At 39.2% G+C, this 13,335-nt stretch overlaps 1 protein-coding gene across 1 annotated transcript in view; it reads right to left on the reverse strand.

The window, feature by feature from the left end:
* Window positions 1-784: 784 nt before the first annotated feature.
* MGAT4D (MGAT4 family member D) overlaps window positions 785-13,335 on the reverse strand; it is a 34,556-nt gene continuing 22,005 nt past the window's right edge. Inside the window, exons 7-11 of the mRNA XM_006144649.2 lie at window positions 11,635-11,748; window positions 9,443-9,518; window positions 7,323-7,437; window positions 4,615-4,745; window positions 785-895 (exon numbers count right to left, since the gene is read on the reverse strand). Coding sequence (XP_006144711.1) covers window positions 785-895; window positions 4,615-4,745; window positions 7,323-7,437; window positions 9,443-9,518; window positions 11,635-11,748 — 547 coding nt within the window. The remainder of the gene's footprint in view (window positions 896-4,614; window positions 4,746-7,322; window positions 7,438-9,442; window positions 9,519-11,634; window positions 11,749-13,335) is intronic.

Here is a 13,335-nt window from a genome sequence, read left to right on the forward strand (position 1 = left end):
TCAGAATGATTAAAAATCACACAATGCCGGCTTTATCTTGTAAATAGTGATCTAAAATTAAAATGCTGAGGATATACTTAAATAAGGCAAAGATGTTTATGTGGTCTGGATTTTTCTTATCACGATAGACAACTTGAGTCTTTAAAAGATGATTGCTCAATTTATAAATGCTCTTCACAATATATAATTCTGTCATAAAATAAACTGTGCTCAAATGACACACTTAATAGGCTCTCTCATATCATTACTCCTTTTCTTTTTTTTTCTTTTTTATATTTTTGCAATAGGGCACATGTACTCATGAGAGAGAGATAAAGAGAAAGATCACCCCCCCGGGTAATGGTCACACTGCAACCCCTTCTCCTCCATTCTCCTCTAGGGACTTGGGGCATGCATGCACAAGTGCCCAGGGTAATTTTCAAGTCACTGGGTCCTGGACTTGAACCGTGGTCAGCCATGTGGGGATCCAGTGCCTTAACTGCCACGCCACCTATTGGTCCCACATCTCTCCTTTCTAAACAATCTTTTTATAAGTTCACAAAGCATTGCACATTATTGAAGTTACATTTCAAAATCTTACTTTGGGAGCAGGCAGGTAGCATGGCAGTTAAGGGTGCTGGGCTTCCACATAGCTGACCACAGTTCGAATCCCAGATCTGGTAGCTTGCTTACTCACTTTCTCTCACTCACTCACTCACTCACTTTCTCTTTCATTCTGTCCCTCTCTGGTCAAATTAAAATAAATAAATAAATTAAATTAAATTAAACAATTATAAAAAAAATCTTACTTGGCAATATTATTCTTCTCTGGAAATGGTGGATATATACCCACATGCTGGAAAAGAGAGTGTTTATATCGAATACAAATTTGCTTCTTTCGTTGTGCACAATTTTCCTGGGGAAAAAAAGGAAATAATCTTCTGTTAAAAACTGTTTAAAAATGTATTACATTTACTGGGACCAGCAGTTGGCATAATGGCTATGTTGCTAGACTCCCATGTAGTCAACCACAGTTCAAGTTCTGGACCTGGTGGCTTAGAACTCACACCAGGTACGTGTGTATGCCCAGGCTCCAGAGAAGAGAATGGAGGAGAAGGGATTGTGGTGTGGCCATCCCCCCTGGGGGGTGATTTCTTGCTTTCTGTCTCTCAGTTTCTCTGTGTCTTTCTGGCAAGCACCCTATAGCAAAAACCTCCCCCCACCCAAATAAAAAGTATTATACTTATTGATGGCAGAATTTTTTTTAAAAAATTTGCCTAAGGGCACATGTACTTACTGGAGGGAAACACAGAAACAGAGAAAATGAGAAAACACTCCCCAAGGGTGATGGTTACACCACAGTCCATTCTCCTCTATCCCTCCCTCCTTCTGGGATTTTGAGCACTCGCATTACATGCGGCTGCATATTTATCAAGCCAACTGGTCTGGGACTCAAATCATGTGGTTGGTCATGAGGGATCCGGCCACCTTAACACAACCATGGGCAGGCCTCTGTGGCAGAATTTTTGTATTAGGGGACCAGCCGGTGGCGTCATGATTACATTGCTGGACTCTTGAGTCCCAGGTTTGGTGGCTTAAAACTCATGCCAGGGGGACCAGCAGTTAGTGTAATGGCTATGTCGCTGGACTCCCATGTAGTCGACCGCGGTTCACGTCCCAGACCCGGTGACTTAAAACTCATGCCAGGTGCGTGTGCGTGCATGCTCAAGATCCCAAGAGGAGAATGGAGGAGAAGGGATTGCGGCATAGCCATCCCCCGTGGGGGGTGATTTCTTGCTTTCTGTTTCTCTGTCTCTGTCTGTCTGGTGAACACACATGCCCTATAGGAAAACCCTCTCAAAAAAAAACAATAAAAAAAAAAAAAAACTCATGCCAGGCATGTATGTGTGCATGCCCAAAATCCCAAGGGGAGAATGGAGGAGAAGGAATTGCAGTGTGGCCATACCCCTGGGGGATGATTTCTCACTTTCTGTCTGTCTCTCTGGCGAGAACAAGTGCCCTATAGCAAAATTTTCTCTACAAAAAAAAATTTAAAAAATGAGTTTTTACATTGGTTCTTGCTACATTTTTATATTAATATTCCAAAATTTAAACAAAACATTTAATTCTTAGCTTTTTCTTCATAAGAATCAGAGAGCAAAATCACTGGGATAGGTGAAAAGATATTTCCATAAATGGTTTGAAAACAAATCTACCATTATACCAAGGATAGTTCATTTTTTTTCTCTTTTTATTCCAAAAACCTAGGCGAAATTTTTAGCATTTTCCTGTCTAATCATTTTCGACAGACTACATTATAAAGTTTCTCTTTACATATTCACTGATTAATTTGTGTACTGACTTACAGCCTCCCCAATTTCTTCCTAAATTGAAAAAAGTATATGCTTGGGGCCAGCAGGTGGCATGGTGGCTAAGGGTGCTGGACTCCCCACATGGCTGACCATGGTTTGAGTCCTGGACCTGATGAATTGCCTTCTCTCTCTCTCTTTCTCTCTCTCTCTGTCTTTCTCTGGTCAAATTAAAATAAATCAAAAATTTTTTTTCAAGTATGTGCTTAAAATAAAAGACAATATATATTTAGTGAAAAAGAATGTGAATAATATCTTTAAAACTAAAAATAAAAAAGATGACCTATGGTACCAGTACTATTAAAAATAAACATCTAAAATTATTATGATTGCAGGACCAGCAGTTGGCATAATGGTTATATTGCTGGACTCCCACATAGTTGACCGTGGTTCAAGTCCTGGACCTGGCAGCTTAAAACACATGTCAGGCATGTGTGTGTGTGTGCATGCCTAAGATCCCAAGAGGAGAATGGAAGAGAAGGAATTGCAGCATGGCGACCCCCCCCGGGGGGGGGGTCATTTCTCACTTTTTGTCTCTCTTTCTTTGTCTCTACGGAGAGCTCATGTCACCTATAGCAAAAACCTCTCTTTAAAAAATTACTATGATTGGGGACCAGCAGTTAGCATAATGGCTACGTCGCTGGACTCCCACGTAGTCAACCGCGGTTCGAGTCCCAGACCCGGCGGCTTAAACTCATGCCGGGGCGCATGTGCATGCGTGCCCAAGATCCTGAGAGGAGAATGGAGGAGAAGGGATTACGGTGTGGCCATCCCTCTGGGGGATGATTTCTCGCTTTCTGTCTCTCTGTCTCTGTCAGGCTGGCTGGGGAGCGCATGAGGCCTATAGCAAAAACCTCTGAAAAAAATCATTATGGTTGCTATTTGAGAATTATTTTACTTACTTTACACATAGACTTTTCAGAAAGAACTATATCTCAAATTTATGTACATAACAGTTTTGTAAATAGCAAGACAGACATCATTCATTGTCTTTCCCGCAATCTTAGGAAAAAGCATCCAGTCATTCACTATTATTAAGCATCAAGTTAGTTATAGGATTTTTCTTAATATTCTTTATCCTATAAGAATATTCCTTTCTATTACTAGTTGGCTGAGAGTTTTGTTCATGAATAGACATTGGGATTTTTTCAGATAATTTTCCTGTACTAACTGATAGTAACATACAGCTTTTCTTCTTTAGAATATTAAATTAGTGGATTATGTTGTATGATTTTCAAATATTAAAAGTCTTGTAGTCTTAGCATTAATATCAATTGTCATGGTGTATTACTGTTTTTATATTAACATATTGCTGTATTCAATTCACTATTATTTTGATTATTATTTTTTTTTAGAGATTTTTGCTACAGGGCACATAAGCTTGCCAGAGAGATAAAGAAAGATAGAGAGACAGAAAACAAGAAATCACCCCCCAGGGGGTACAGCCATGCCACAATCTCTTCTCTTCCATTCTCCTCTCAGGATCTTAGGCACGCACACATGTGAGCCCAGCATGAGTTTAAGCCACTGGGTCCAGGACTCGAACTGTGATCGAATACATGGGAGTCCAATGACATAGCCATTATGCCAACTTGCTAGTCCCCCGAGTATTTATTTTTTTAATCAGAGAGTTCTTGTGCTTGTGTGTGTGTGTGTGTGTGTGTGTGTGTGTGTGTGACAGAGAGAGAGAGAAAGAGAAAGAGAAAGCACCCTCCAATAGGGTATGGTCATGCCACAATTCCTTTTCCTCTGTTTAATCCCATCAGAATTTGGAGCATGCATGCACACACATGCCTGGAACCACCACATGGGGATGTGAATAGCAGTCAGGCATGTGGGATCTAGCTGCTTTAACTGTCATGCCATCTGCTGGCCCCAAGATCTATGAACTGAGTACAGATCTCATAGTTGCATCATTTCAAAAGAAATCCATTCTGATGATCTGTCTCTGTATTGGTATATTTTGACCATTTATGCTTAATGTAAATATTGGTATGTACAGATTGACGTCTATCCTTTTTTTTTTTTCCCATTTGTGCACTCTTTTCTTGTCTCTCTGCTTTTATTTGTCACTACACTTTTGGCCTCTCATTATTTCATCTAGTAAGTAGAAGTATTAGTAAAAACTTAGGATATTGAAAGTTAAAAAAAGTGATGTACTTACCAGGTTTGGTTTGGTAAGCTTATTTTAGGTAATTACATTATATGGATACTATTTCCCTAAAATATTCATTATTCATAAAGTAAAAAAAGAAAAAATACTCACAATAGCTTCACCTGGGTTACACATCTTTATCTGAAAAAAGTCATTCAAGAGCAAATCTATTGGCTTTTCTTTGTAGAACATTAAAGAAAAACGTACAAAGTCAAGTAAGTCCTTGGACCTAAGCAGCTTTCCTACAGATAAAAGGCAAATAAATACAAGTTACTCATATATCATTGTTCATTCCATTAACACAGGAAAAGAGGGGGGAAGAAACAGAATTCAAATATGGCCTATTCCTTAGAAGTAAATTGAAGCATTAATGAAGGTGGAGGATAACACTGTAAATATTGTAACTGCTTACATATTGAGTACCACTGGCTGAATCCATGGCCTGGTGGGGAAGGTAACCAGATCCCACATGGCTGACTGCATGTTTCAAGCTTAATAAACATGCTAGGCTTATGTGTGTATGTTCTCCAAACTCCAAATGGAAGGAGAAATGCAGAAGAGGGGATTGACCATGCAGTTGAACCTCGGAGTCGGCTATGGGGGACCCTCTGTGTACCTTAATCACCATGCCAACTGCTGGTCCACCATTTTTCTTATATACTTATGACTGTAAAATATTTATTCTATTTTAAAATATATTTGGTCCAATTTTAAAAAATATACTGCATTGTTAAGTATAAAATGAAGCTGGAGGGATAAGATTCAGGTAAATGTTCACCTTAAAGTAAATAATGCCAAATACATCCGACCATTTCATAAGTACAATAACAAGATGTGAGCGTAATTCTTTCCTCACTGGGACTTAGGTCTCCATTGGTTACTTAATCAAATACATTGTGGTGTTTCAGCACCTATTTGTTTAGTAATCAAAGCAAGTGATTTGATGATGGAAATATTCGATGTAATTCCTCACCTCCTGTTAGCATGGTATAAAATTGTATTTTGCGAGTTTATATTTTTAGTAAATAAAAACAGAACTGCTGTATGATAACAAAAGGCAAAACCTTTGTAAGTTTAAGCTTAAATCAGCCTGTGGGATTATATAAAGAGTGCTCATTTCATGTGCTCTTGCGATGGTCAGAATGTAAATATCCCCTCTGCATCTCACATCTGACTGTGCTGAGAAAGGCAAATTCTTTGAGAATTTTAAATTCTCAGAGTAGGGTAGCAGTAAAATGTCTCTCCAAGCTTCTCACCATCGATGAGTGTTACCTTTTAGGCTGTTGGAAAAGGCATCATGCAGTTTTCCATAGAAAAACATGACATGACTTTTCCGATGACCCAGATATCTTTTTTCTTTTTATTTTTAACCAAAGACCTTTGGAGCCTTGCAAATTGGGGCTTTGGGGAAAGAAAAGCTTTGAACAGATGAACTTTTATGGTCATCAGAGAAATGTGTTACACTCCTCAGAATGGAAACAAACAAACAAACAAGCAAACAAACAAAGCAGAAACAAAAAATAAATCATTTAAAAACTAAAAATTAAGGGATAAAAGGGTCAGCAAGTAGTGTAGTGGTTGAGGCGCTGCATTCCCACATGGTCAACTGTAGTTCGAGTCCTGGACATGGCAGCTTGCTTTATCGCTTTCTCTATGTCTCTCTCTGGTCAAATTAAAAATAATAATTATTATTATGAATAATATTAAATTGTAAAAACTCTTTAAAAATTAAAGATTGTGGGCATGGTTTTAGGAATTTTTCGGTTGTAACTATTATTGTTTATTATGATGTTTTTACATTTTTAAAGACTTTCAGCTTTGACATACTAGAAATTACAGGAACTTTTAGTACAAGAGTTTCGAGTTAAAATTTCTTTCTCTATAAATTTATTTCTTTGGGTTTCAATATTCATCTATGTCACATAGACAAGTATGAAGGGACTTCCAAAAGTTCATGAAAAAGGCATGTTAGGAAAAGGCTACTCATGAATATCCAAAAATCTTGGACCAAAATAAGAATGTCATTTTTGTATGAACTTTGAAGAGTCCCCCTGTATATCTGAGTCACCGAGCTAATGTGTGCTAGACTCATAGCATCCATTTAACAAGTGCCAGCTCCCTTTTCTTTTTATAACATACATGCACACCAATCTGGTTGTTTACTGATCTACCTAGGAAAAATGGTAGTTTATACTAAAACTCTCTGAAATTCAGGAACTTGAATATGATTTTACTATTAAAATAACAGTGAGATCAGCAGATGGCATAATGGCTATGTCACTGGACTCCCATGTAATCCACTGCAGTTTGAGTCCTGGACCTGGTGACTTAAACTCACCCCGGGCGTGTGTGCATGCGTGTCCAAGATCCTGAAAGGTGAATGGAAGAGAAGGGATTGCGGCGTGGCCATTCTCCTGGGGGGTGATTTCTCACTTTCTGACTCTCTGTCTCTCTGTCTCTCTCTCTGTCTTTCTGGAAAGCACATGCACCCTATAGCAAAAACCTCTCAAAAAAAAAAAAAAGTAGTATATGAGAGACAATGAGAGAGAAAGTAAGAAATCACTCCCAGGGGGATGGCCAGGCTGCCCCTTCTCCATTCTCCTCCTGGAATCTTGAGCACACAAGCATATGCACCCAGCATGAATTTCCAGTCACCAATGGCTCTGAGACTCAAACAGCAGTCAGCCATGTAGGAGTCTAGCACCACAGCCACTGTGCCACTGGATGGCCCTGTGACAAAGTTTTGACAAGTTTTAAAAAGTTTTTACAATTATTGTGTGCTTTTTAGCTTGATCCAGCAAAACGAATCTGTTGCTTACCTATGAATCCAAGCACTGAGAACTCAATATAAAACCAGTTACTTGAAGAAATATCATCCATGAAATTTTTTATTGTTGTAAAGTAATTCTTTTTAGCTATGACACCATCTTCTAGCTGAAAAATAAATAAAGCCCCAAATAGCATTAGTACCTTCAATGCTTCCACTGCACAAGTTATAGTAGCTTGAAAAATAGAAAATGCACTAGGAGACACTGGAAAAAAAAGTTTTTCTTAATGAAGTAATCGTTTTATTTTTAGTTCAATTCCCTGAGAGCATTTATAGTTCGTTGATTTTCAATTTATGATTCTGAGATTAACCAGATATTATCTGTTTCTTTCCTGAATACTAATCTTCAACATTCAATTCAAATCCTCTTGGAAAGAATCTATTTGAATCCATTTTCATCCTCACAACTACTTTAGTTTCTGGTTTACACAGTTTTTATCCATTTGAACTATTACAAGAACAGCAGCAACAACAAAGAAAACACAGACTGGGTGGTTTATAAACAATATCCATTTATTGCTCACAGTTCTGGAGGCTGGGAAGTCCAAGGTCAAGTCACCAGACGATGTGGTGTCTGCCGAAGGCTGTTACTCACGGATGGAGCCTTCTCACGACATCTTTACCCAGGTACGGAAGAGACTAGCTAACTCTCGGAGGCCTTGTCATAAGGGCACTAATCCAGTCACCTCCCAGAGATTTCACTTTGATGCATCACTTGGGAGTTAGGATTTGAATGCATTAATTTAGTGGGGCGGGGGTGGGGTGTATGTGTGCAAAAAATATTCAGCCTTAGCAAAGACTAACTAGTTTTATGCTCGAGACGCTGGGTACCATATCTATCTCCAGATACTGTGTCCGACAAAGCACCTTTTGGTAAAGAGATGACAACAGGGAATGGGGACACCCATCCACGATAGCCTGATTAGGCTGATGGTGCAGGTAAGTCAAAAAATAGTCCTCCATAAGGAAGAGGAGAACAAAGAAAAACATTATTTTTTTCTGTTTGAATATGTACTGTGGGTAACTTAAAGAGAAAAAGGGCTCCTAAACAGTTCAGAAAATGTGGACGTTCTCAGGCACATTTTCATGGAACAGAATTGTGGTGTTTCAAAATGGCAAAAGTACACTGTTGGGCCAGCCCCACACACTAGGGAAAGCAGAGCCCACATGGCCAACTGGAGTTAGAATCCTGACCCCAACAGTTCGAAAAACAAGTTACTGTGTATATGTGTACATGCCCCAAATCTCAAGAGGATGAAGAGGTGGAGGAGAAGGAATTGTGGGGTCACCATACCCTATAGGGGTATTAAAATTATAGACAGATTCCTCTCAAAACAAAACAAAACAAAACAAAACAAAATGGGGACCAGCAGATGGCATAATAGCTCCATTACTGGATTCTCATGTAGTCAACCGTGGTTCGAGTCCTGGATCCGGTGGCTTAAACTCATGCCGGGCACATGTGCGTATGTGCCCAAGATCCTGAGAGGAGACTGGAAGAGAAGGGATTGTAGTGGGGCCATCACTCTGGGGGGTGATTTCTCACTTTCTGTCTGTCTCTCTCTGTCTTTCTGGGGAGTGCACGATGCGTCTTATAGCAAAAACCTCTCCAAAAAAAAAAAAAAATTATAGACAGAGAGGAAGCCAGCAGGTAGTGTGGTGGTTAAGGCACTGGACTACCATGTGACCAACTGCAGTTCAAGTCCCTGACCTGATGGCTTGCTTTCTCACTTTCCCCCTCTCTCTTTCTGTCTCTCTCTGGTGAATACATGTGCCCTACAGCAAAAAATTTAAAATAATAATAATAAATAAAATTAAAATAAATCTTTAAAAAATTATAGGCAGAGAAATACAGGGGGTACCGTTTCTTTCTTTCTTTACAATTAGAAGTTTACTTTTCAGTTTGCTTCAGGGACCTGTAATCCTTCTGTTACAGCAAACCCAGCAAGAAGATCAATGTACAATGCATTTTCAGCTTTCTCCTAGCATTTTATATGATATTTTCTATTTTCAGGGTACAAAGTAAAGTGAAGAAACCCACGAGAAGGGGCTAAAGTAGAGAGAGAGAAAATAACACTGCTAATGTAAGTGACATGTACGCCGAGTTCTTACCTGTAAGTAATACCTCGCCTTGGGCTGCGCATACAGCATCAAAATGCAAAAATCCAATACTTGTTTGACTTGCCAACTAAAGAGAAGCACTGAAGTCTGTTAATATTCATGATTATTATTTACATTGTTTTCCATAAGCATACTTTGACAATTAAAAAAAAGTCTTTACAGTTTGCTAACGTAATACTAGCTACATTAAGGAAAACTGTATATGTTTATATTAACGATTATACTGAATTTTCCCCATGTTTATTCAATTGACAATGTATGCCATGGGTTATTAGGCTAAGCATAACCTATTTATTTTACATTTCATTTAGTTACATTTCAATCTAGGTAATGAAGTTAATATTCTTTGTGATTTTAGGTCAAATGATGGTAGTATGAGAAGAAACTTTATTCTAATTTAGTACTAAGCTAGATGGTAGGTCAGATTCTGAAGATGCACAGACCCATACACAATGCAGTTCTTGCCCTTCCAGGTCTCATAGTCTAGCATGAAAAAGACAAAAAAATAATAAAATAATAATACTTAGGTAAGTACTATGTGAAGACATTAATAGTGGTTTAAGTATCTCACAGTGAAACGGGGCAGGAGGAGCACAACAAGGCTGGGCATTCCATGAAGCCGAATGGTCTGGCAAAGGCCGTCTTAGCTTTAGGGCACAGCCGTGCATGGAAAAGACGCTGACGACGGTAGGGCTGGCAGAGACCCGCTCATGAAGGCTCTTTTACGACAAGTGGGAAGTTTTGGCCTGGATCTCCCAAGAGTAAAGATTTTTCTATCACATGGAGAACAGATTGGAGGAGAGGAGAGGCTAGGTGAGGCTAGGATTAGGGAAAGCAAAACATCTCTCAGGGTCTGAACTAAGTCCAAAGCAGTGGGAGGGCAGGGATGATGTGGAGAGAGATTTTAAAGGGAAAGGACAGAGATCTGAAAGGTTAAAGGGAAAACTAGGGTCTGGATGACTCCCAGCTTTCTGACTCTAAATTTGCACATAACGTAGTTCAGTAATTAAAAGCAAAACGGGGGCCAGAAGGTAGCTTGGCAGTTAAGGCACTAGACTCTCACGGAGCTGACCACAGTTCGAGTCCCTGACCTGGCAGCTTGTTTTCTCTTTCTCTCTCTCATAGTGCACGTGCCCGATGCAAATTAAAAAAAAATAAAAATAATAAATAATACTAAAGTAAATAATTATTTTGAAAAAACAAAAGCAAAACAAAACTTACAGGTTTATATATTCTGACGTACCACTTATCATTTTAAAGCAAATAAATCGAGCAAGTTTTCTGGTTAAGACCTTGTTCTGAGTTCTGACGTGCCTTTCCTAAGTTTTGAGAAACTAAAATATTCATTTCTTATCATGTCTACCAAACTTATTACCAAAAAATCATAATTCATTGCAGGTTCATAGTTTCTAATTTTTGAATGTTTTTTCATAAATATTTTCATAGTTTATTCTCATAATGACTTTGAAATATATTGATATAATGTAGATCTGTACCTACTGGAAATGTAGTAAAAGCTAGGGGGGGAAGAAAAGGTTCCATGACCTGAATAGGGGGATCAGCAAAGAGAAAAGCTGGGACTAGAACCCAAGAGTAATGATTTATGATCCCGCTCTCCCATCCCCCTTTCTCCTTCTCACCTCGTTAGACCTTAGCTAATTACTGTCTATGAACCTGAACACAGGTCACCAGTGGTACGGTGGTAAACGTTTAATAGCTGGGGGTGGCGAGCTCTAACGTGTAGTTTCTGCTCCTTTCCATGGAGTAAATACCATGGCTGACTTCATGCCGCCAATTTATTGTCACTGAACATACAGTTGGAGAGTGACGCGCATCACCAGCCAGTAGGAGCGAGGTCTACCACACATCTGTGTCTGAAACAGTAACCACAGGATGCTGATTCCATGATTTCATCAGCTGAAGTTAGTTAACTTCGGGATATGATTCTCTTTTATTTTTAAAGAATGTTTCTTCCCCCCCCCCTTTATTTTTTAATTTGACCAGAGGGGGACAGAATGAGAGAGAGAGAGAGAGAGAGAGAGAGAGAAAGAGAGAGAGAGAAAGTGAGAAAGCAAGCCGCCAGGTCTGGGACTCGAACCACGGTCAGCCATGTGGGGGTCCAGCATCCCTAACCACCGCGTCACCTGCCGGCCCCAAGTATATTATTTTCTAACATGTCATACCTCTCTAGGTTTTGTGAGTTCTCAGTTGATTTTTTGACATATGATGTGTTTGGGTAAAAAAAGGCAGGTATTGAAATGATTTCTAAAGATCCAGACATCACTTGCATTTTGAATCTATGAATAAAAATAAATGGAGGCTTAGAACAGAACATATGACTTACCAAAAATAACATAAATACCTTAAAATAATTTCCTTTCGTATGCTCACATAATATTTTGATTTAAATTATTTCGTGTCAATACATACATGATAACAACATAATAAAATCAATACTTTTCTGAAAAAAGCATTTCTTTTATAAATTAATGACATATCAAAAAAATAAAATGTGCAATATAAAATTAAATTATCCTTATAAAAATGATAGGCACTTTGAAATTTTTTTTGAGAGAGATTTTTGCTATGGAGTGCATGTGCTCACCAAAGAGACAGAAAGCAAGACATCACTCCCTGGGAGGGTGACCATGCCACAATCCCTTCTCCTCCAGTCTCCTCTTAGAATTTTGGGCATGCTTGCATACATGCCAGTGTGAATTTCAAGCCGCTGGGTCCAGGACTCAAAGTGCAGTTGATCATGTGGGAGTCCCGTACCTTAACCACTATGCCCCCTGTTGGTCTCTTGATTTTTTTTTTTTTTTTGTTTACAATCTGTGTGCACCCTGACATTTGAAACAATGGAAATATAGCTTATGATAACAGAGTAACTGCACGGAAGAAAAATTAGATTTTCTTCATGCATAATTTGGAATTTAAAATAAGTCTTACTAAACAGCGAGTAAAGACTAGTCTGACTCTTGTCTACACCTCATGGAAGGACTATGCACAGCTTTTAGCATCTTTATTTTTAAATAAACATGCTAAAGTCAAATTGACAAATGAACAAGGACACAATAAAATACACAGAACACTGCTCCCAAAGACTAGGATATGACTCTCTCTCCCTCTTTCGTGGTCGTGGAAGAAATAAAGAAATAAACTTTTTAAAAAGGGAAGTGGGGAACAGCAGATGGGGTAATGGTTATGTTGCTGGGCCACCGACTTGACTGTGGTTTGAGTCGTGGATCCAGAGACTTAAAACTCACATCGGGCACATATGCATGTGTGCCCAAGATCCCGAGGAGAATGGAGAAGAAGGGCATGGCATGGTCATGCCCCCTGGGCGATGTTTTCTTGCTTTCTGTCTCTCTGGTGAGTGCACGTGCCCTATGCCAAAAATCTAACAAACAAACAAAAAAAGGAAGTGGCTGACAGATGCACACTGGGAGTGAACCCAGACGAGATTCCTAATATAACAGCACAGGGACAGTGCTGCCTCCTCTGTGTGAACTTAGTGAAGGGGAACTTACATGACAGAAATACTTGTGGTGAAAAGTCTGCCATATATGTAGTAAGTGGCATTGCTCAGAAACTTCACACTCAAGGAATTCTTAGGGCTGACCCCAATGTCTGGTGGCTAAGGGAGCTGGATCCCACATGGCTGATTCTGTGATTCAAATCCCAGGCTCGGTGGCTTGAAAACCACACCAGACACATGTGTGTGCATGCCCAAGTTATCGACAGGATGGAGAAATGGATGTGAAGGGATTGCAACATGAACACACCCATTTGGGGTGTGCTTTCTCCCTCTTTCTCTGTTTCTTTTTTGGTGAGTGCACATGCCCTCTGGCACAAATAAAAATAAAATAAAATAGGAAGCAGTG

Source organism: Tupaia chinensis, unplaced genomic scaffold (genome assembly GCF_000334495.1).
Source record: "Tupaia chinensis unplaced genomic scaffold, TupChi_1.0 Scaffold000127_2, whole genome shotgun sequence".
Classification (NCBI taxonomy): Eukaryota; Metazoa; Chordata; class Mammalia; order Scandentia; family Tupaiidae; genus Tupaia; species Tupaia belangeri.